This window comes from Gymnoscopelus braueri (assembly GCF_963280865.1).
Source record: "Gymnoscopelus braueri genome assembly, chromosome: 23".
In the NCBI taxonomy this organism is placed as follows: domain Eukaryota; kingdom Metazoa; phylum Chordata; class Actinopteri; order Myctophiformes; family Myctophidae; genus Gymnoscopelus; species Gymnoscopelus braueri.
The window spans coordinates 13791990-13816922 of record NC_137625.1 but is presented as its reverse complement, the minus strand read 5'-3'; the positions used below and the strand labels follow the sequence as shown (position 1 = coordinate 13816922).

General features: G+C 41.5%; 2 protein-coding genes across 2 annotated transcripts; both read right to left on the bottom strand.

Moving 5' to 3' along the window:
- Window positions 1–1518: 1518 nt before the first annotated feature.
- LOC308079548 (integrin beta-1-like) lies at window positions 1519–9815 on the bottom strand (the record flags this gene model as incomplete). The annotated part of the gene is made up of 8 exons (XM_080421097.1): window positions 1519–1685; window positions 4361–4594; window positions 4781–4803; window positions 5119–5341; window positions 5446–5684; window positions 6594–6796; window positions 6944–7046; window positions 9799–9815. 8 exons carry the CDS (start codon window positions 9813–9815, stop codon window positions 1519–1521), a joined length of 1209 nt encoding a protein of 402 aa, XP_080277223.1.
- A 7095-nt stretch (window positions 9816–16910) lies between these two features.
- Window positions 16911–22935, bottom strand: LOC308079547 (phenylserine dehydratase-like; the record flags this gene model as incomplete). The annotated part of the gene is made up of 6 exons (XM_080421096.1): window positions 16911–17347; window positions 18006–18095; window positions 18220–18368; window positions 19958–20088; window positions 21622–21803; window positions 22716–22935. The coding sequence occupies 6 exons, from the start codon at window positions 22933–22935 to the stop codon at window positions 17106–17108; spliced, it is 1014 nt and encodes a 337-aa protein (XP_080277222.1). The 3' UTR covers window positions 16911–17105.
- Window positions 22936–24933: the final 1998 nt, after the last annotated feature.

Sequence of the window (24933 nt, the reverse complement as noted above, 5' to 3'; positions counted from 1 at the left end):
CTATTACAATTTTACAACTTTCAAAACACAGATAGATGTAGATTTTGTAGATTAAAAAAAACTAAAAAAAAACTGAATAATCTAAATCTTGGTAGAAAGAAACAAATGCACAGTCAGAATTGCTGTATTTCATGCATCAGTTTGGAGGACCACGGGGAGTATGGGGAGGATCCAGCATACAGTAGTATCAACAGTGTGCTGTGTCTCCTCTGATACCTATCCCTGAACCGATGGTCAGATTTTTTTAGAGAGTAAATCATTAGTAGATTATACTGTTTATTGTATTTTCTTTGGTCAGTTCTCTACAGTCTGTTTGATCAGTTGTAGGCTAGTGTTTCTTTACCTGTATGCGTTCAGATTGTTTTAAAACATGTGGCCTAGTTGAGTGGCTAGTCAATTCATATGCCATGATTTAATTTGTCAGCATAATGCAGTATAGTACAATACACAGACTTTAAAAATGTTAGTAACTAAAGTTGGATTGCTTTGTAATTTGTCTTTACTGTGGCTACATTGAATACAATGGCAAAGCATTGCTTCATCACACTAACCCCTAAAATTATATTTGCAGGAAGCAATGCAGGAAGTTTTAAAAGGTACTCCAACACACACCCACACTCTTCTTCTTCTTCATTGTCTCCGAGAGTATGTTTTACCCGCCGTCCGTCCGTCCGTCCGTCCGTCCGTCCGTCCGTCCGTCCGTGTGTCCGTGTGTCCATCTGTCTGTGAGCAGCTAATCTCCGGCACCGTTGGCCCGGTCGCTGCGAAACTGTGCACACACACTCCCTAGGTGCCAATTCATTTTTTTACATGGCCCTGTTATAGCACCACCAGGAGTCCGATTTGTGCAAAACCCATTTTTTTTAATTACTCCTACATATTTTATCCAAACATCACGCACATCAGTACACAGTATCTCTATAGTCATGTGATCAACACAGATCTGTCTGATTTTCCATATTCCATCCAAGGTTGGCTTCCAAAGTTTGCAGGATTGGTCCATTTTTAACTAAATGCCTCAAATCATGAACGCAGCTTGCGCTTTTTTAACTATTTTTTTGTGCGCTCCTGTTTCAGTTGAGGTTTTCTGATTTTTAATTGCTATTATATATTTTACAGTAGTTGGCATCCAGGGGTACATGTGTGAGGACCCTTCGGAGTTTTAACAGGTAATCTCCAGCACACACCCTCTTCTTCTTTTTTCTTTCACACACACACACACACACACACACACACACACACACACACACACACACACACACACACACACACACACACACACACACACACACACACACAGTAGTGTAGTGTGGTAGATATTTATTTTATTAACATGGTCGTGTTCCTGTTTCAGTGGTTTTGTGGTTTAATTGTAATTATTTTATATTTTGTATTATTATTTTATTTTTACAGTTGTTTGAGGCCATGACATCAGCATTGAGGCCCGATGAGGAAAGTCTGTGGAAGAGTACTGCAACTCTCATGACGGCTTCAAAGATGGACTGCCAGTTTGGATCTTTAGCCCTCCAGCAGGAAGAAGTTCAGCGCTTTCCATGTTGAAAAGGAGATCATCTTCAGGACCTCGTACCAAACGCTGCGTTCTCCTGGTGGGCACTCTGGAGTGGAAAGTGTATTGGGCTTCAGTGCAATAACTTTCAGTCTGTCTAAACACTTAGTTGGACCACCTGCATTTGCAGGTCGTCATACTCAGCTGTTAATTTAGAGATCATGTCCTGAACAGACATCTTACCCTTTTTGGCATCTTGATATGTTCGAATTTCTGTAACTGTTTTGGACCCCCAGTTGTACTTCTGATTCAAATGTGCACTCCAGTGGCATTTATTTGGGCACCGATTGCAGTTCCCATCTGATCCCATTGCACCACATGGCTAGTCCGCACTCTCACATCGCATCATAAATTACTTTAGGCATATTTGACCTATCATAATTAATCATAGCTAAACTATAATTAACCTAATGAAAATGTTGAATGTTATAATTATATTATGCTTTATTTCCTTGTATCGCTAGAGGGTACTCTACGTTGGAAATGATGCCTGCGGCACTTGACCATATTTGACGAGATGGGATGCAAATGTGTCTTGCAGTGGAGCATGAGTGCATAACAATGCAGTGCATGAGTGCATAATTGCATAAGCATAACAATGCTTCTGTAAGTATTGTACATTTTAATGCCTTCCTGTCCATGGGCCGCATATACAAATTAGTTACTGTACATATCTAACAGTGGACCAACAGTTATGTTTTGCATGGCCCCTTTTATAAATAAACAAATGACATAAAATAAAATAAAATCATATGCAACGTTATGGTCAATTCATGCAATCTGAGATATCTAAGCATTGTTGTGATTATCTGTCTCAAATCATTATTAATGCAGCATGTAGCACTACAGTACAGTTGCAGGTCTGCTCGCTAGAAGGCCTGGCCTTTTAGTAAAGGATAGTGCAGCTGCTTCGTGTGTGGGAACCCCAAGTTCAACTCCTGGGATGCCTCTAAATTCGTATTTAGCATTCTCGCTATAGCATTGTGACCATACGATTGACAACAAAAAAAAGTGCTCCTCGGAGCACAGGTCTCCGCCAGGTCAGGTAGGTTATTGTGGGCCAGCAATGTTCGGAAGTCGCCAATCAGGATGGAATATGAAAAATCGGACAGAACCGTCTTGATCACTTGACTATAGAGATAATGTGTACCGATTTGCGTGATGTTTGGATAAGATCTGAAGGCTTAATATTAAAAAAAATGTTTTACATAAGTCGGCTTCCCGGTGGCGCTATTAAAGGCAAATGTGAAAAATGCAGGGCAGATGTTTTTCCTTGGCCTCTAGGGAGTGTGCGTGCAAAGTCTCATTGATGCAGTTATAGTTAAACACACAAATTGGCCTGTTATAGCGCCACCACGAGGCTGATTTAAAGATTCTGATTTGCTGATTTTTTTGGACAAAATCTGTAGGAGCACTGTCAAAGCACTGTTTTGCACAAATCGGCCTCCTGGTGGCGCTATAAAAGGCCCATGTGAAAATTTGGGGCAGAGGTTCTGAAGTGGCATCCAGGGAGTGTGTGTGCACTAGCCTCGCGTCGCCAGACAATATCACACGACACACTGCGTGGATATTAGTCTGGTCCCTATCAACGATAGATTTTTTGCCAAGGGGCGGTTACAAAAAGATCCAAACGGACTCTATTGGTTAGACCTAAACCAATCAGAGCAGTGCTTCCTTGTACGAACGAATCAGAGCAGTTCTTCCTTGTACGTCATTGCTCCAAATAAGGTGATAAGCCCGCCCACATTTGGACACTGGGCCCTGATTGGTCCCGCACAACCTCTGCGGGAGAGAAATAGATTCTCTATGGAGGGGGGCCAGACCTAATCTGTCGAGGGCTAAAGTGCATGCAATTTTGCAAAGGCAGATTCGTCTGGAACCAGGCTATGTGTGCACAGTTTCTCTGCGATCAAGCCAACTGTGCCGGAGATTAGCTGTACACAAAATGACAGAATGACACACGGACGGACAGACGGACGGACGGACAGGGTGCAAAACATACTCTCTCGCCATACCTTCGGCCTGGCGGAGACGATAAAGGTGATGATGATGATGAATGACTGGACATGTCACATTTATATACTTCAAATCCATAGGCGTAAATATGTAGATGCCGGATTGGCCACTGGGGTCATATGTCAAAAGCCGCCTAGGGCACCTTGCCATAATTCCACTACAAGAAATATGCCTCAGTTGTATGTACCTGAGACTAAAAACGTGTTTCTGTTTTACAGTATAATCATTAACGTTATAATCTAAGTATGATAAGGTGTTTTGATATGAAAACCCACATTTTTATTTAAACAACCATCCTATATCATGAAATAACTTCATGTCTAACATTTGTAGCTAACCAAACCGCTTGAAAATCGGTTGACAATTCAGCAAGTTATGATGATTTTCAATGTGAATTGACGCAGGGGCGCAGCCATGGGTGGGCCTGGGTGGGCCGTGGCCCACCCACATAGAAAGCTGGCCCACCCAATCGATTTTGCAAAAACATCCAGGTGGGTCCAGGTGCCCATCCGCTCCTGCCTAGGCCCAGCCTATAATAGCGTTCTGGCTGCGCCACTGAATTGACCTCCTGCTTTCCATAGACATACATGGGGCATACATACATTAGGAGTCACAGCTTGCTCTAACCAATATGGCGGCACCGTAACCGTTGACACGTTGCTCCATTGACCAGCAACAGCCAATGCGGTATCGTCGAGTATATAACTATGCTTGCAAATCTGCTAGCGTCAAACATGCCTACATTTTCCATAGTGCCGTGGTGGCACCGGCACTCACCCAGCGTTTCCACCACGAAGACCTCCTTGGTGATGTCGTTCCGGACAGCGTAGGTGTAGTAGAACCAGCAGTCGTTGGCGTCACGCTCCTTACAGTGGGTCAGGGGGAAGCTGACCCACTGGGGCTGGGGAAGCATGTCGCGGTCCTTCACCTTGATCAGGTTAAAGTAGCTGCAGTCTCGCTGGCATGTGTCCTTCTTCTCACCGGCCTCAAACGCCCGGCACTGCACAGTCCCTGTGGAGAGAGAAATATGTAAATGTATTTTTGTTTTTAATTGAATTAACAAGATATCAGTAAACCCAGCCTAAATTATCAGCCTGCGGGAGGGCACATAATATGGTCCAAAGTTATTGCGCAAAACAGCGTTGATAGGCAATGTCTGTAGTGCAGAGGGAGGCAGGGGAAAGCACCGGAACATACCGTATAGTGCTTGGTACAGGAACCTGAACATCACTTTTGTGACACAATGTTAAGCGCAATTGAACCCCTGATCTCCAAATCTCAGGGCAGACCACACAAGGCCACCGAGCTGGTGGTTTATTTATTGTGGCCACTCAAAATGTACTTTCTCATTTATATTTTCCCGAAAACTGCTAGAATTCTACATTCTGAAACATATGAAATATAGCTATTTTCTTGACGTGGGACATTATTCTGACTCCCACACAAATCTTGACAGAGTGAAATGGAAAACTCTGTAAAATGGGATTTTGGCAGTGCCATCTTGTCATCCAATCTGCCAGGATGTGGAGACTCACTTGTGCACCGTGCAGACTCCAGGGCAGGTGGGACAGATCTCACAGGTGGTGCCCTGGAACTTGGGGTTGGTGCACTTGCAGACGCCACAGTCACACGTCCCACGGCCATTACAGATCTGTCCATTCGTGGCCAGACAGGTGGAATGGTCCAGGGAACAGTCACAGGCACTTCCGGTGTAGTCGGCATCACAGATGCACACTCTGCACTCACAGCGTCCATGTCCTGAAAGAGGAGAGACACAAGCAGAGGAGAGGAGAGGTGAGGAGTGTTGCAAAGCAAATCATAGCAAAAAAAATGAGTCGCACAAAGCAGTCCAGAAGGCTCACCTTCACAGAGCTTGTTGTTGGAGCGGTCACAGTTGAAGTTGTCACACTCGCAGTACTTGCCACTGTAGATCTCGGCAGGGTTGTCCCGTTTCTTACACTCACAGGTGCCACAGACACAGTCTCCATTGTTGCTGCAGATATATCTGCTGTTGTCTTTGCGGCAGTTGGCGTCCAGATCCTCCGTCCTCACCTCGTCCTTAGTGCACTCGCACAGCCTGCCAATACGACCCTCATTACACCTGAAAGAACAAAGTTCAATACACACAAGTTATATACAAAAGCATAGAGCAGACCAGAACATAATATCTTAAATATATACAAGGAAATTTAGCCTCACGTTCACTATTATAGAATGAAAGACAGACAACTCGAGACGAGTCAAAGTCAAATACTACAAGACACATGGACAACATAACAAAGCCCCAGGATTGTACCAGTTCATATTTACAAGACACGTGGACATGATAAGAGACACCACCAGGACATATACTGTACTAGTTCATATTTACAATACATAACATAACAGAGACCCCAAGGACAAATACTGGACCAGTTTTCTAATGGAAAAGACTACAAAACCAAGACATCACCATTGACACGTGATTAAGTGAGTTATACTTATGCTATATGCACAATGTAAAACCAAGATAGACTCTATGGAGAATCTGACCTTCTCTCTTAGGCTGAGAGCGGAACAATATGCGAATAACTGGAAGAAATGGACTTCTTACTGTTTGATGAGAAATGTAACTCATTGATTTATTGATAAATAAAAAAAGAAAAGACTGTTATCCGTTAATATGTTAATCCTTGTGTTATAACGCCTACCTCAACACACATTTGTATGTATTTGTGTTTGTATTTACTTTATTTGTTTTAATTTCATTTAATTTTTCTGTGTATGTGTCATTCTCATATTTGTGTTTTTGTTTGTTGAATTTTCTACCTGGAAAATAAAAATTTAAAGTTACAAAAAAAACAACAATGTAAAACCAATCTATTAAGATAGCCCTGAGACAGCTTTAACCGGGATTCAGTTGTTCTGTCTATTTCAAGGAATGTGGTCAGGTGGTCCTATCATCCTTCCAGATCAATGGGCTATCAGTGGACAAGAAACATAAGAGTGACACTTTTGCCTTCATTCTTACTTGCAGGCTCCACATTCAAAGGTTCCGTTGCCTTCGTGGCATATCCGACTGTTGGGCTCTCCTCCTTTGGAGCATTGACAGTCGCAGATGAATTTGAGCCCAATCTCCACATCCTCAGTGAATCCCAGGGGCTTGATCTTAAAGCTCTCTGCTTTGCCGTGAGACGGACACTTCTGAGACTCCACGGAAATCTCAAACTGCACCTGCGAAACAGAGGAAGATTAAAGTGTCATCACTAAGTTTCTTTTCACATTTCAGACAGAATGTGTATAAAACATTCCAGAGTTGTTGTTTTTACAATGCAATCTTGAGTTCTTCCAATTCTTTCTGTTGTTAAGATGCATTAATACCTCATCTCCAATGGAGATGTTGGAGCACTTCCTCCCATTGTCCCCGGTCCCCACCACACCGTTCTTACAGATGGCCTTGTACGTGATGGAGACTCCAGGATCACTTCAGATGACAGAGACTAGAACACAGAGGAGAGAGGTTAATGCTCACCACGACTCCTCTCTTGGTTTTAAAAAGGACACAACTTGACCTTTCCAATTATAGTTTTTATTAGTGTGGTTGCCCGAATGGGCAACCAGACTATAGTACTCTACCGACTTTATTATTAGTGTGGTTGCCCGAATGGGCAACCAGACTATAGTACTCTACCGACTTTATTTCACTAGATAAACTTTTTTCTTGCGCGCTATTTCTCCCACAGTTTATTTTTCCCAATTTCGTGCCATATGTCATAATGACCAACTTCACCGGGACTAGACTGCTTTGCTAAGAGATTGGTTACATAGTTTAATTGATATTGATTTATTAGTGCATTAAATTTCCCCGTCCACTTTAATGGGAAGTATTTTTTTCTCGGAAACCGTAAGGTCTACAGTTACAAGACTTGGAGGGGAGGTTAATAGTTTATTGCAAAATTATTTAAAAAAATAATCACACCAGTCGGCCACATGGTGGCGCTATAACAGCCCACTTTACCTTTTGGCCTATAACTCTTGAACCGTAGGTGGTAGAATGAAAAGATCTTTACCCCTGGATTTCTTGGGTTATGACGCAGCTCCCCATATAGGCTACGCCCATTTGCGTCAGGATAGATTTTCCGCCATTTTGAATTTTCTTCAAAACACACTTTTAGCTCCTCCTCCCATATATTTTGTCCAAATTTCAAAAATCGGTACACATGATCTTTGGACCCATGCGATAAACACCTCCAAGCGGAATTTTGATAGTCATTACCGTTCGTCCGTAAATGGCTTCCAAATTTAGCGGAAGGGGCCCCTTTTACAAAAAAGGCCACAAATCACGAACAAAACGTCCAGTCGATCCCAAATTTGAATCACATGTCAAGGGTGGTTTACTCAACAAATCCCCAAAAGCATTTCCACTTTGATCCATAGGGGGCGCCACAAATGCTCAAAATGTAACTGTTTGATGCAAAAAACTTATGTTGGGGGGATCAATCCTCTCAAAATGAAACGCAAGTGATCTCAGGAGTTATGTGACAATGTAATTGGCGCGGCCTCGAGTCCCGGCGGCAGCGACCCGCGACTCGCGTCGGCGCAACCACACTCTGCAATTGCCCTGAATTGCGACGCGTCTAGTTTCTCTTTGTCTTCCTCTCTATGTTTATCTTTGCGACACTGTCATACGACAAAGTATAAATCAAGTATAAAACTTGTTATTCCCAGGAGCCCTACTCCTGGGAGACATCTACAACTTGAAGCACCCACTGACAGGAGGAGGCATGATGAGTGTGGCCCTCAATGGCGTGCACATCTGGAGGAGTCTACTCAAGAACATTCCAGATCTCTACGACGATAGTGCCACACTGCAGGTATTCACAGAGTCTGTATGGTATATCCAGGACTAAAGTATCGTTTCAAACACAAGAATATGACATTTCTATGATTTTTCATGTAATTGGTAAAACACTTGAAGGTCTGTACTTAGGACTGAGTTTGACCTTTGGTCAAATAATGTAAGCCAGAGAGAGATTTCACCCAACTTAGTGTGGGCTCAGCTGTAATGCAATCAGTTCAGAGTTCCTGGCCATTGTAGGAGGTGAGAGGCACAACAGTCACTTTGATAAACCTTTTGTTTCTTGGTTCAGAGGCATTGACAACCTCTGTCTTGTTTTGATTATCAGAAGAAGTCTTTTGTATTCATTTAAACTAATCAGAGTAATCATTGTTCCTTCCTGGGCCGATCAGATACAGAAAGCAAATGTGTAGTGAATGGTTGGAAGCCAGGTCCGAAGGACTTAAGTGAAACAGTGAAATATATACACTGAAGCGTTCCATATCTGGAACGCTTCCTTCTAGTTTGAGATGGACTTGTCCTTGAGGTCACGTGATCATGCACTGGAGCTCACTGCTCTAGCTGATTAGACTGCGTGTTTCAGTCAAAGCGTTTTTGGCCCTTGAATGCGTGCACTGTGCACACCCCGTAGTTTATAAAGAAGAAACCTGTCTGTACAACTATATGAAGTGAAATGTTGGTGTGACATGCTCCGCACACTGTGATAACAATATATAAAAACAAAATAAGATAAAACAAGGTGTATTACAAGTAAAAATGTTAGCAGCGATAGTAAATTAGTAGTGTACTTCAGTCCACACGGAACTGTGATGCTATAGGTCAGGTTCTGACATTAATGCAAAACATTATCAAAGGTTTTTGCTTTTGTGTACAATGAATACTGATACTGATACTAACGAAGATTTGCAAAAATTTCAATTTTAGCATAAAGTTAGTATTAGTTAGTATTTTGAAACATCCATGTAGCTGTTTTTTGTTTTCTAGTACCTCAAGCTTGGTTGAGAATGCATTGCTGGGTTTATTGGGCTTCTGTCAGTGTGAGCATCACACAATTATTTCCCCATTAATTATGATATAACATACATTACTGTGATAAATACCTCATTTACACAGATAACTTCCTTCTTCGGTTCTCCCACCACAATTGCATAATGTTCTGATTGAAAGTTTGAGTTTCATCAACAGTTACGTAGTTTGCATCAAAATTCTAATGAATAACACCGTGATTTTGTCTTTACCTTTACCAGGTTGTCGCCCAAACCGATGACTCTTATCGGACACTTGTTTGCTGTGGCCTTGTATGCTATTTACTTCAACTTCAAGTCTGAGTCCTGGAACACAAAACCTTGAGCCTTACAAGAGCGGAGCCATCCTGTACCGTGCTTTCACAGCCATGTTCCCCCTCATCTACTCTGAACTTAAGTACGTGGTGGTGTACTGAGAAGTGCTCTTTGAGAGACCCAGATGGACAGGAGTAATTCTTTGTGCTAAGACGAGTGAGACGACAAGTCAACTCCAACATCGTGTTTATAGGTTTATAGTCATTGGTTTGGGCAATACCCACACTGGCCACATGGTGGCACACTACATCTTTCAACCCCTGGTAAAACTCTGATTTCAGAATTCTTAAGATCTGGTCCTGTTTCCTTGAGGTTTGGGGCATGTGACAGTTGAGAATCTGATTCTTCTGAAACGTTTCCACTCTCTAGCCAGCATGGGATGCTTTGCAAAAGGCTACAAGCCCTGAATAAATTAAAATGCTAGTATATTTTATATATAATATTTTATAGAGTATGAATGAATGAATAAAATTTTTATTTTCGTGTCATGCCACCATTTTGGCCCATCCCATATGGGATTATATGACACATTACACAAAAAGAAAACAAGACATTAACAGTCCATTAACAGTCCTTCCTGTTCATATTACGTCCTTCCTTATAACATACCACTTAAATAAAACATGCGTATAGTACTTATATGAACAAAATAAGAACAAAAAAAAGAAAATCCCATTTTACATATAAATTGCCCTCCTCCTCATTGACCAGGCCTTGTCAAGAAATGAAGCAAATGAAAAAATATCATGTTGAAAGAGACATTTCAGTTTCTCTGAATCCTCCAACCACACAAGTTCATATTTAGGATCTACCTTATTAAAAAGTCTCTGCCTGATAGAGTTGTAGAATGGACAATACAAAACAAAATGCATTTCATTTTCAATTTCATTAAGATCACACAAACCACATAATCTATCCTCCTCAACCGTGCCTACATATCTACCCGTCTCAATATGAAGACCAAGTATGCCAGCCCTGATTTGAGCACATAGGCTTCGTTTCTTTTTTGACAAATGATACAATACATAATTTTCTGTACAATAGACATGCTTTATGTCACAATAAGTACGGAGCTTTGGTTTACACCATATATCCAGAGCCCATCTGTCCTTTATTTGTTGAAAAATAGTTTCTTTTATTACCATAGTCTCTACTTTTTCTTTATTATGAAAATGGTCTTCATACCCTGATCTCAAAAGAATGTCATACATGTCCGTAGCCCATGCGCCCTTGATCAAAATGTCCCACTCGAAGACCTTTCTTACAATTCTATTGGTGTTCAGCCCCAGTATTCTATTCCACAAACGTACCATGTGCTCACTCCACCGTACCTCGTTGGGTTCCCACCCCATATCTCCCATGATGGCCAGGGTTGGCGTAAATTTGTGTACTCCCAAGAAGTACCGCATAGCTCTATTGTGAACAGCCTCACTTTTAGGATATTGTTTAAATCCCCACACTCCTGCTACGTAATCCAACACTGGACACACACAAGCCTGGTATAGTTTGGAGTAGGTAGAGAAACCCATATCCCTCAGGATCTTTGTTTTAGCTATGACTCCTCCTAGTGCTCTATTTGCTGATTCTGTCAATAAAGTGGTTCCTTTTATAAAATGCATATGCTCATCCAAATAAAAGCCCAGATATTTATAGAACTTTGTATAATTCAACTTTGATCCCCCAAATTGGAATTGGAAGTCACTTGTGTGCATGGCAGGGTTTTTAAAATGCATGATTTCAGTTTTCTTTTCATTTATCAAAAGTCTCCATTTTTTACACCAGTTACTTGCACATGTTAGCATTCTTTGTAAGTCAACTTCTGTCTCTGCTATTAAGATAATGTCGTCAGCATACATTAAAATGCTGACATATTCACTTCCATATTTGACTCCACAATTTAGTGGTTTGATTTGATTAGCTAAATCATTAATAAATACAGCGAACAAGGTAGGGGACAAAGCGTCCCCCTGTTTCACTCCTGATGGTGTGGGAAACCAGTTGGTACAAGCATCATTTACCTTTACACATGCTTGTGGTGCACTATAAAGTGAGCTAATTGCCTGATAAAACTTTCAATCTACACCAGTCTTAATCAATCTATAGGCAAGAAGGTCTCTATTGACAAAATCAAAGGCTTTTTGGAAGTCAATAAAGCACGCGTATGTTGATTTGTTTACCTTCAGTCTATTTCTTACTATGGCACATACTGTATAAATGTGGTCAATACAAGCCCTGGCTTTACGAAAGCCATTCTGCTCCTCTACCAGAAGCTGTTCTTTCTCTAAAAATTCCATCAATCTCTCATTAAGTAAAGATGAATACAATTTATAAACTGTGCTCATCAAACTACGAGTAAGTTTATTTTGTGGCAGTTTGTATTTCTCACATATTATGTGATAGCTTTAAGTCCTTGCAAGTTAAAGATGTTCAACAATAGACCTTTTTCACAGCAGCCTTATTATTATTATTATTATTATTATTATTATATTATATGTACTTGCTACTCATTGATTGATTGATGCTGATTGATATTTTGATGTTTAATAAAAAGTATGTTTTACACCATCTAGTCAATGTTGAATAGTCGAAATACACCACAATGTGTTGTGAATGAGAAATAAGATAATGAGTTGGATAATTTTTATCAGCATGTTGTACCTGTTTTCCTTTTGACCCAATGTTTTTTTTCATTCTCCCTCTAAGTTCTAGACTAATGTATGGAAAATCACACAATATTCCAAAATGTAGCTTAACTACATTTTATTATTTCAACAATGCTCTTGTCATTTTGATGCTTTTAATGTGGCTGAGGCTTGGGTAGGACACCTGTTAAACATCATAGAACTCTCTTTCACAGTAGCTGAAACCTTATGAGGACAACAGACAAACTGTTAGTACAACACTACAGCAGTGGTGGAAAGTAACTAAGGTATGCACATTTAGTACTCCAATTTTGAGGTACTTTTACTTAACCAGAGTATTTACATTTTTGATACTTTATACTTCTATTCTAGTATATCTCAGCGGCAAATGATGTACCTTTTTACGCCAATACAATTATTTGACAGCTTTACTAGTTGCTCTGAAGATTTAAATTATAATTACACAATATACCCAATTAAATTCAGGATTTTAGTGTGTAGTCTGGCAAGTTCACTGAACTTGGTTTATTTACTACTGTCACCACAGGTAATAACTATATACAATAATACAATAACTGATCACAGGATAATAACATTAATTAACTATAATAAGATGAAAATAGTAATCACAGATAATAAGAACATATAGGCATAATATAATAAAACAATAATCAAAGGTAATAATATGTACAATATATACAATAGTGTTTCAGTCATTGCAATTCAGTCAGGTCATTGCTAATTCCGCCTGATACTGCGGCTGGTCAGCCATTTCCACAGTGTGTTGCCAGAAAGTTTCTGAGCTGGACGGCTGGACTGCAGCAAGCAGAGCAAGGCCTGAGGCTGTAGATTGGCTGTCTGTCCTGTACTGTTCCTGGGGGGTTTGGACAGTGCTGGTGTTTCTGGCAGGTGAACCCTGCCAGACCTGACCCTTGCGGTTGAGAGACATGAGACCTTTACGGATGATGGACTTTGGGTTCCAGGCCTGGAAACGGTCGTGAAGGATTAAGTCCCCCTGGGCATCCAGGTTCTCTTCACAACCCTCCAACATGGCAATGTTCATGGCATCGTTTGCTTTCTTGGGAAAACTCAACATCACCTCCAAAGCAGCCTTAAAGGGATATTTCACTTTCAAAAAAACTTTGGGTCATTTTATCGTCTACTCAGGCTTTTGTGAGCCCCCGAGACCGTTTTTAAGTTGCTTGATTTAGTATTTCGATATTTTTCATAATCATTTTATCAGACACGCCCCTTCCTATACAAACCCATTATAACTTCAAACTCAATTTTTAACCTGTTAGATTCATCAAAAACACCCGTCCTTGGTTCTGCTGGCTCACCCTGCCCTCCTAATACGTGAGGGGGCCGTGTTTTTTCGATTAATTTTTTCATTTATTTTATTTAATTTCTTTATTGTATTTAATTTTTTTTCATTTTCCAAAAAATATATAAAAAATAAATGAAAAAAGTTATCAAAAAAACACTGCCCCCTCACGTATTAGGAGGGCAGGGTGAGTCACCAGAACCAAGGACGGGTGTTTTTGATGAATCTAACATGTTAAAAATGGAGTTTGAACTTCGAAGTTATAATGGGTTTGTATAGGAAGGAGGCGTGTCTGATAAAATGAATATCAAATATCTAAATACTGAATCAAACAACTTAAAAACGGTCTGGGGGGTTCACAAAAGCCTGAGTAGACGATAAAATGACGAAAAGTGTTTTTGAAAGTCAAATATCCCTTTAATGTCTCCTCCCTCTCCCTCCTCACAGCAAGACAGTAAGTCCTTTAGCAGGAGCTGGTACTTTGTGAGTCTCTGTACTGGCTTGATGAGGTAGGAGCAGTGTTGCTATGCTCATTTGGGTGCTTGCACTGTATTTTAATGACGTGACGCGCACGTCGCTTAACACCTACACTATTAGGTCACACAATGGACAATTGATATGCATCTCTAGGCTAATTCCTATGTTAATGTAGCCTACCTGGCGTAAGTCGGGAGCCTTTGTAAACTTTGTTGAAGTGTGAATTTAAAGTAGTTTTAAATCTATATGCGTGTGCCTGCGCTTGTCCTGGTCAAATAGGTTCCGGCACGCCGTGCAAGGCCGCCCAGTGAGCATTGCACCCCTGGGTAGGAGTCAATAGAACTGGCCAGGCCCAGACCATGTCTTTGACGGATGTGGTCAAAGTAGCTTCCATGTCTTTAATTCAGTGGTTCTCAAACTTTTTCATGTCAAGGACGCCCAAATTGACACTTATTAGCCCGCGGACCCCCATTTGAAAAGATATGCCAGATATGACTCCATAAGAGAAGATTTTTACGGCTCTAGCAGTGATTCTCAACTTAACTCTGAGAGTGTACAAATGGAATCAAATGGACACGTTAGGGTCCATTTGGTTCCATTTGTACACTCCTGAATTACAGACCCATAAGGGTCCATATGGTTAACTATCCATCATTTAGCTGGGGACCCCCTGGAACTCCCTCAAGTACCCCTGGGGGTCCCCGGACCCCACTTTGAGAACCAATGCTTTAATTGACGGATGTGGTCAAAGTAGCTTCCAGCCTGTTCCAGAATAAGTTGACTGGAGACAGGTTTGTTCTTGCAGTAACTCACATACATGCTGAACTTATCAGCTCAGGTCTCAAAGCACTGTCCCACATCTTCTGGTAGCTGACAGTTGACCAACTGTCAGCTACCGACAGTCTGCGTAACGACTCGTTACTAACGAGTACTTTTACTTTTGATGCTTTAAAGTACATTTTGATACCAATACTTTTACTCAAGTAAATTTTGAGTATTTCTACATTGCAGTTGTTGATACTTTTAGCCTACTTTTGTCACCAGTGCACTGCAATGCTCCCTCCTAAGGAACTAGACCTCCAGCCCCTCCCCAGCTCCCCTCCCTCCACACTGAAACCAGTGTTGCCAGATTGAAAGAGAAATAAGCAACCATGTCTAGGAAGACCAGCCCAAAATAAGCGGCCACGAGAGCACTTTAAACATGGGCTATAGGCCTACATGGGCTATTTAAAAATCGTCAACCTACTCATATATACAAGCAATTTAACGGAAAAAGCCTTTAAAAAAGTCGCTTATAATACCACGTGAAGTTATGGGGAAAAAAATTAAACCTTGTTTATTCCTCAGATAGGCCTACATACAGTGTTAAACTGCTCATTTATTCTCTTACAGTTGTATGGGAAATGAGAGCATCTGTGCAGGTGTTGAAATGCAAGTCATTATCAAACTAACCACTAGATGGTGGTATAAGGCTTTGAATTAAAAGGTATTATTCAGGCTCATCATCTGTGTTTATGGAGCAAAAAGTGAGAAAGAGCAAACAGGTTGAAGTTCATCCATGACCGTTGTAACAGACGACCGTCATGTGATCCATGGAGAAAGCCTTTGCTTTCATTCTTATGAGACCACATGGCTCATTTGCATGCACGTCAATACATTAGACATGGCGGAAAGTAACGAAGTACATTTACTCAAGTAGCCTACTGTGCTTAAGGTTACTGGTGGCAACAATATTCAAGTCATTCCCATCATTGTGTAAAACAATACTACAGTAATAAGCTGAGGGTAGAACAGAATGGATGTTGTGTCTAATGCAGTGGGTTCTCAAACTTTTTCATGTCAAGGACCCCCAAATTGACACTTATTAGCCCGCGGACCCCCATTTGAAAAGATATGCCAGCTACGGACCCCCATAATACGGCTCTAGCAGTGATTCTCAACCATTTTAATTTCAAGGACCCCCAGTTTGACATGCATTAGGCTACGGACCCCCATTTAATGGCATTTCTATCGCTGGGACCCCAATTTATATTGTAAAATCAATGTTAATTTAACTCTGTTAATTTAACTCTGAGAGTTATAGACCCATAAGGGTCCTTTTGGTTTACTAACTATCCATCATTTAGCTGGGAACCTCCTGGAACTCCCTCAAGGACCCCTGGGGTCCCCGGACCCCACTTTGAGAACCAATGGTCTAATGTACAGTGTACTGTCTGAAAGGATTGTGTATAATGTATAATCTACTGTCAGAATGGATGCCACGTCTAATGTATAGTATATTAGTCTACTGTCTGAATGGATTGTGTATAATGTATAATCTACTGTCAGAATGGATGCCACGTCTAATGTATAGTATATTAGTCTACTGTCTGAATGGATTGTGTATAATGTATAATCTACTGTCAGAATGGATGCCACGTCTAATGTATAGTATATTAGTGTACTGTCTGAATGGATCGTGTATAATGTATAATCTACTGTCAGAATGGATGCCACGTCTAATGTATAGTATATTAGTCTACTGTCTGAATGGATCGTGTATAATGTATAATCTACTGTCAGAATGGATGCCACGTCTAATGTATAGTATATTAGTCTACTGTCTGAATGGATTGTGTATAATGTATAATCTACTGTCAGAATGGATGCCACGTCTAATGTATAGTATATTAGTGTACTGTCTGAATGGATCGTGTATAATGTATAATCTACTGTCAGAATGGATGCCACGTCTAATGTATAGTATATTAGTCTACTGTCTGAATGGATGTTGTGTCCGTTCATAGATTAATCATGTTAACTAATACACAGGATGTGATAGAAAAATAATTTCTGCTATTAAACTAGGATAAGGTACATAAAAACATAAAAGGCAGATAGGTGAATATAAGCACTAGGTTTGTCAATCAGGGAAATGAGTGAGTTCATCTTTGCCAATGTTCCCTCCGCTGAGGATGCACACTACATTCTTGTTCTCCATGTTGGGTATCTTGTTGTTAACGATGGCAGCGAACGCAGCAGAACCTGACGGTTCTACCACTAGACCTGACTTGTAGAGTGTGGACACCGCCGCCTTGAGCTCTTCGTCGCTCACCAGGACGATGGCCTCCACGAAGCGTTTACACAGCTCATAGGGGAGGGCGCCTGGATAAAACACACAAACTATGAATTAAGTGAAGCAATGGTGACAAAATAGTTGCAAATGGTGACAAAATAGTTGCAAATGATGACGTCACTGAAAATGTGCCCGTTTCTGAAGACCAATTGGAAAATCTCTCCAATATCACGGTGACCTTTTGAGCATTTCACAGTGAAATGCTGACGAAGGCCAACAGGTTGAAATGTGTCTGTCATTAATTGCTGCTACGGCTTATTGAAGACTTTTAAACGTTGTTCATGAGTGCAGATGGTGTGATATCAGTCATCTATGATGTCAGTCGTCTATGACATCATAGATGTCAAATTTGGGCAAGGTTTCAGTGCGATCACAGGCCCATTGACTTCCATCATAAAGTGAAAGGTGTAAAACATTATGTGAAAAACAATAATGGAGGCACTTCTGTGGCCTTACTGCCATTGTGCACAAGATATCTGGCACTGATCGGTCCAGCGGTTTACAAGATTAACACAGACAGATACACAGACCGCCCACTTGCAGATGGCTGGACTCACCACACCATAAAAAGTCATAGTCCTGTGATATCACAGGTGTGGTTTTTTAATTGTCTCTGAGAGAGACAGAGAGAGAGACATAAAGTACTTCACCAATCACTTCCACTGCAGACAGAGGTAATACGGGTACCTGCAAAAGGTGGTGCTAGTCCTGAGGTGATGCTTTTGGTGTCCATACCCACTGGCTGATTCTCGATGAAGCTTCTGTGCATGGTGCACGCTGTATCAAAATAGAACATTTCCACACATTAAATCATCCGAATCCCTCACAACACCTTTATCAACAAATGCATAATAATTCTAAATATACTGAGTGAGTGCAGTATTATGTATGGTAATTGTACCTCCTTCTGGTTCTACTCCATAGATCCTGGTCTGATGACAGCCTGACAGTTTGATAGCTGCAGCAACGCCAGCCAGCAGGCCTCCACCTCCACAACACACCACGACTACGTCAGGTTCACCCATCTTCTCCAGAACCTCAGAACCTAGACTGGACACACACATGTATCACCACACACCACGACTACATCAGGCTCACACATCTTCTCTAAGGCTGGGGATTGTCAGTAAACAATCAGTGGACACAGAGTCCATTGACCATTTAGGTCTTCAAACAGCAGTAGTAATATGTTCCTTACAGTTTTATTTTCACATTATTTTAACCCATTTAGGGCAGGAACCCCTATTTGTAACTTTACCTTTCAGGACGGGAACCCTTTTGATATGTACAGTATATAGCAACATACATTTGTTGTAATTTTTGAATCAATATTTGAAGTTTTTCTGAAAACTTAAGTCAGGATTTAGAAGGCGTTATTAGCATCAGCCTCAGGTCTAAATGGGTTAATACATTTCTAAATCTAAGCTTTAGTTCTAAATCTAAGTTACCTTCAAGTTGAGTAATTTGATTGAACAAGAGGAACATTTCAGGAGTGCTGATCTACAGTATAACAACACTGGAACAATTTACTGTAACACATCACTGTTGGTTTTTCCTTTAATGTGTCACCCGCCTGTATAATTTACATACAGTATGTTTCACATGTTGTATCAGCACTGCACTGATTATCTTCTATGACGGAATCACAGCTGTGCTGATACTGTATACCAGGGGTCTTCAGAGTTTCTTTTTTTTTTTACATTAACGACTTGAACCCTGTGTGTAGAGGGAAAAAGGAGTAAACCAAGTACAGAGCCAAAGGTCAAGTTTACTAAGTATTGAGGGTTTAAATGGTTAAATGTCTGAAATAAACAAAAAAAGATGTTAATTTACTCAACACTGATGATAATGCTGTCAAACAAGTCTATGAAGCTATCTATGTAATCTATGAAAAAGTTCAATCTGCAACATTTCATACAGTATATAGTGGGGGTCCCTGGTTCATCTCTCTCTCAGTTAAGGGGTCCTTGGCCTGAAAACAGTTGAAGACCCCTGCTGTATACAGTATAACAGTATGACCTCAAGCAGAGCATGTGAGCATACCCCGTCGCTCATGTTGATTTTGCTCTCGCTCCATGCTCTGCTCAAACCGGGCCGCTCAACAGTAAAAAAGTTGAAATTTGACTGAAATCTTGATCAAGGACGTGCGCTGTGCACTGCTGGATGTCTGTGTGTCTGAGTCTGTGCGACCGGGCATGCTCAAACATTCGGTGCGCGGCCCCCGCCGGAGCGGCTTGGAGCGGCAGGCGGTCCTCGCTCCGAGTAGCGCTCCAACCTTTTTATAAACCAGCTCCATGCTCCGCTCTGCTCTCGCTCCACTCCGCTCACATGCTCTGACCTCAAGTGTGACATTGCTTCAACTTGTTGAAAAGAGCTTTAACACACAACAGTTTTAAGAAACAAACATGTAGGGTAGCAGCGGCCTAAAAAGGTTAGAGTAGCCAAAAGGTTCCCAATTCAATCCTCCGGACCAGCAGGAACAATCTGTGTGAGGTAGCGAATGACCGACACTGTCTCCCTTCCCTCTCATTGCTCTCAACACTGTAGACCTGCCCTTAAGCAAGGCACTGAACCCCTAACCGCTCCAGTGGAGCTGCTCAGAGGCCAACAGTATGAGATTGTGGTTGCAGTGACCCTACCTGGCATGACCTGCTATAAGGTCCAGGTCATCATAGGAGTGGAGGAAGGTCATGTTGTTCTCCTGAACACAGCGGTCCACCGTATCCATCAGACACGACATGGGCACTCTCTCCACCTCCACCCCGAAACTCTGAGGAGTTTCACACAAACACAATCTCATAAAAAAATTACTTTAAGTTAATTGCCTAATGGCAAATTCATTCAACCTTTAATTAAGATTCTCGGAGAGATCATTGAGGGAGACCCTCATTTACAATGATGCCGAGATTACACACACACACACACACACACACACACACACACACACACACACACACACACACACACACATACAAGCACAGGAAAATGTATTGGTGTAATTGGTGCAAATATATAATTTGTCAATGTACTGAGTTTCACAGCAGTGGTGCACATAAAGAACAGTGAACAATGCATACACTAGGCTACTGTATAATCTTTGACAGGACAGTTAAGTCTAACAGTAGCAATGAGCTAGTGAAAAATCAACATCTGATTTGAAAACTGAATAAAATGGGAAACTCACAGAGGCTACATTTTGTATTTATATATTATGGGTGTCACAATTATCCAAATAAATGTTTTTATTTTCATTAAAAAAAAATTAAGTCACACTATGAAAATAAATAATAGGATACCATTCTAATTCTGGTGGCTTTTGATGGTGCGGGAGCTCAAGCTTTTGCTGTTAAGTACCCTTCTGCCATCTAGTGGCTCTTCTTTTAACTGCAGTGTGCACTGTTTGATTTTAAGGTCATGGTATGATTTGGTTTTGTCCTGTTTTGACCGATCAATCATTAAGATTTTTATTGATTTTCATTACACCCCTATTTATACATGCCAGGTTTGAGGTCTACTTATTTACTTTGTAGCACATGCTTGTTTTCTTAGCACTCTAGTAGGTACCCTGATGTTGGTTGACTAGGGTCCATGTCTGTGAGCATCTGATAAATGACTAAATTGTCATGGACATTTCAATAGTTTAATAGTTGACTTGTAAACGTGACAGTAAAGAGGTCGGAGAGGCTTATTGTAGGTACCAGCCATGGACACGTGAGATGGATTGCTGAGGTGGAGCACAACAAAGCGGTACTCCTCATACGCTGAGTTGGCGGTACCCGGGGTCGTACCCCAAACCTAGTAGACTGAAAGAACAAGCCCAATCGATGGTCTTGAAGGGCGGATCCAAACCCAGGCGCTGGATTCCTGCGCCGCTTCCTATAGACCATATTCACACGGCGGCCATATTGGAATTTAACATTGAAAGTGCCGCCACCCGGGGTGGCTACTTTCATTGACTTCATAGAAACATGGCCGCCGTGTGAATATGGTCTATTGCTTCACCAGTCTATGTCCCCGCCTCCCCTCCCCCCTGGCCTGTGCACGGAGCACGCTGACGTCACCAAATTCAGAGCGACGCCCCTCTGCACTCTGATTGGTTAGGAGATAACAAGGTCCTAAGACCAGCGTTCCTGCAAGGTTCTCCCAGCCTTTTTTTCTTTTTAAACAAAAAAAAAAGGCATGGGTTTCCGAGGCTACGAACCTAGTGATCCAAAGGCTAGTGCTCTACCGACTGACCTACCGGACAAAACAGTGTCCCTGTCACAGTTTACATTTTACCAGTAGATCAAGTCTAACCCCTGACCTGTATGGGAGAGGATCTGGATGTTGGAGCTGTTTCTGGCATCACCACTTTGCCTTTGGAGCCGTAGTGCTTTGAGGCGTACGCAAAAGACTTCCCATAGTTCCCTGCAGACATGGTGACAAAGTGGACGCCTTTCTCTCTCCTGTCAAACTGATTGGCCACTCCCCGGATCTTAAACGAGCCTGTCAAATATAGAAAATAAAGAGATACACACTGCAGTCATTGCATCATTAAACTAATGAACACAATACATAGATGTTGACTGGTAGAGTCTACACTACTACGGTAACCACTTTGGCAGATAACCAGACCAGATCATTGAAGAATGATCACTTATTTTAACCAAAGAAAATCACCCATAAAGGTATATTTGGTTCCTAATCTATCATTCAGCTGGGGACTCCATGGAACTCCGTCAAGGACCCCTGGGGGTCCCCAGACCCCACTTTGAGAACCAATGGCATAGAGAAAAAGATTAGCGTGCCAACAAACCTGGCCGACATCGCCGGAGGAAAGCATGTCACTGAGAGGGTCTGGGGAGTGAGTCAAGTGAATGACTCAAAGACAAACACAAACAATAATTGACCATTAAAGTTCCCAAACGTGTAATATATGACTTACAGCAGGGATACTCAAATAGCTGAACCTGTGGGCCACGTTACAAAAACTGGCAAGGGGCCAGGGGCCAGTTGATTTAAAGGGACAGTTCACCAACAAAAAAAAAGTCACCCCATGGAGACTTGAATTCATGGATATTTTTTTGTTTTTGTCGCATTCCTAAGCCAATAATTTGATGATTCCAGTAGGAGACACAAAGGAGACTCTTTGTGTCTCCTACCTAGGAATGCGACAATAATAATACTTTAAAAAAACCAACGGCTTGTTTCAATTGGGGTCCTTTGTACTCAATTCATAGTGATATTAAATGACAGACAGATTGATTGATTGGCGGGCCAGTAAACATTGTGCCGCGGGCCTGAGTTTGAGTATCACTGACTTACAGTTTCCATAGAGATGGATTCATTATAAAAAAAAACTTTCTGTATGGGCTTCCCCACAGAGAGGAGAGCTGACAGAGGTTATTCTACGGCTACTTTTGGCATGGAAGGATCCTCTGTGCCACTTGCACCAGAACATGGCCCACCAACACAACTCCAACAGCTTCAGCTCTGACAAGGCCCTGGAGATGAGCGACATGGTGCACCAGCTACGCAGGGGTGTGGAGAAAGTGGCCAAAAAGGTACTCAGGCTGTACAGCAGTGGCGTAGCCAGAACCCTAGCATAGGCTGGGACTAGGGAGGAGCGGATGGGCATGCATGCACGACGCCCAGACCGCGCATCTGGGCGCCCAGACCGCGCCCAGATGAGCGCCCAGACCCAGAAGGCTGCGTGCGCGATGGTCGAGGCGGGTCCCGACTAAGTACTGGAACAATACAATTTCTAACGCGATCCGCCATTGCAGAGTGATCGCCCGTCGAAAATGGCTCGTTTTCACCGCGGTAAAAAGATATGGAAATATGGAGCTTTTTCTCAAGATCCTATAATGGGAGTGGACGGGAGGTAGGTTTTTTGGACTGGATTCACATCCGTCCATTCCATTTTACAGGGTCCGCGGATCATTCCAAAGTTGCGTTAGAGCGCCCCATGTGGAGAAAAAATAAAAAATAAATAAAAAATCTCCCGTAGATCTACGGTTATGGCACTCAACGGGTTAAGAGAAGACTTGCGTAAAATCGCGTAGTATCTAAATAACGTCTAAGTGGACTGCTAACCCATGAAGGATGTATTGTTCTCTGCTGCTGACGGTGTAGTCACTGGAGCCAGACTGTTGACTCACACACTTTTCAGATGCTCCCGCGTCGTACAATCTGTACAACAGAAGCACTGAAAACGATCGGGGGGAGGAGAGCGGATGTCCCGCTTCCCCCTGCTTCCGTTTCGTCTTGGCAGTTGCATACATTTTAAATATATATATGTAGCTGGCTGCTTATCAGAAATGGAAAATCTAAAGATATATTTTAAAGATATATTTTCGTGAACGGACATTACGAACAGATGACAGCTTCCGCCGGAATCGGCTTTCAGGGGACGTACCAGTGTTGATTTCGTTGACTAAAACTATGACGAATTTCTTTTGTTGACTACCTTTTTTCACTGCTGAAAACTAAATAAAAACTAAGCTATGATGACTAAAACTAAGACTAAATATATTGACAATTTCGTCAACAAATAAAAACTAGACTACAGGTACTACGACTAGGTACAGTAAAACATTTAGGCTAAAAGGATAACACAAAGAAGTCCTGTAGACAGGGCCGCATTAACCGCGGAACTTAGTGGAACTTGTGTTCCACGGCCTGCAGCCTGCAGGGGCCCTGTGTGAATTATGTATTTAAAAAATATATATATTATTGTAATTTTTTTTTAATTTATATTATTTTATTTTAATATTATATATATTCTTATTATTATTATTTATAAAAATGTATACATTCGGGCCCTGCTGTGTGAATTATATATATTTAGAAACATATGTTGCTTTAGTTTTAATGTTGCGCGGCAGAACAGATGCAAACCTCTTGCATACCGTCGCTGGTACTGATGTGTCACTTCTACTTCCTGTAAGTAGACAAAAAAATAAAACTACTGTCGAGTAATCTTTACAAGCGGCTCTTATTTTGAAATCCTCCGATTTTAGGGTAAGTTTGTTTCTGTTAACCGGTTTGACTGACTCTGCTATCATGGTCTGTGACAGCAACACAAATAAACAAGAACCATGTGGATTAAACGCAAGATTTGGGCCAACGTTCATATTTACGATATGAAAACCAGCTCCTGTGACTTAAACATTGTACAAACTTTGGAAGTGCCGTGCGTTAAATTCTTTGAACCTCGGCGCAGCATGGTGAGTTAAATTGTTTTCTCAATTCTAAACTTGAATTGTTGAATTTCTTATGAAGAATAAGAAAATAAATATGAAACATTTGTTACCCATCTCATCAATTATTTCTAGTAGCCTACGACTGTAATGACCATAAAGTAACCTCCTTAATAATAAACGTAATTTGTAATGATAGACACTGTAGTTATAGCATAGACTGAAGTTGGAAAGGCTGTGCCCAGTGCCTGTGTCAGCACCGATCGTGCTGGCGGTGGCACGTGCACCGAACGCACCCAATATTGTCCGATTAATGTTGAGGGGGGGCCTTTGATTTGGTGTAGTTCCACGGCCCTGAGGGGCCTTAATGCGGCCCTGCCTCCATTACAAATCTCTGAACTTTTAAAGGAGTACAATTCTAAAACTATGGGTTA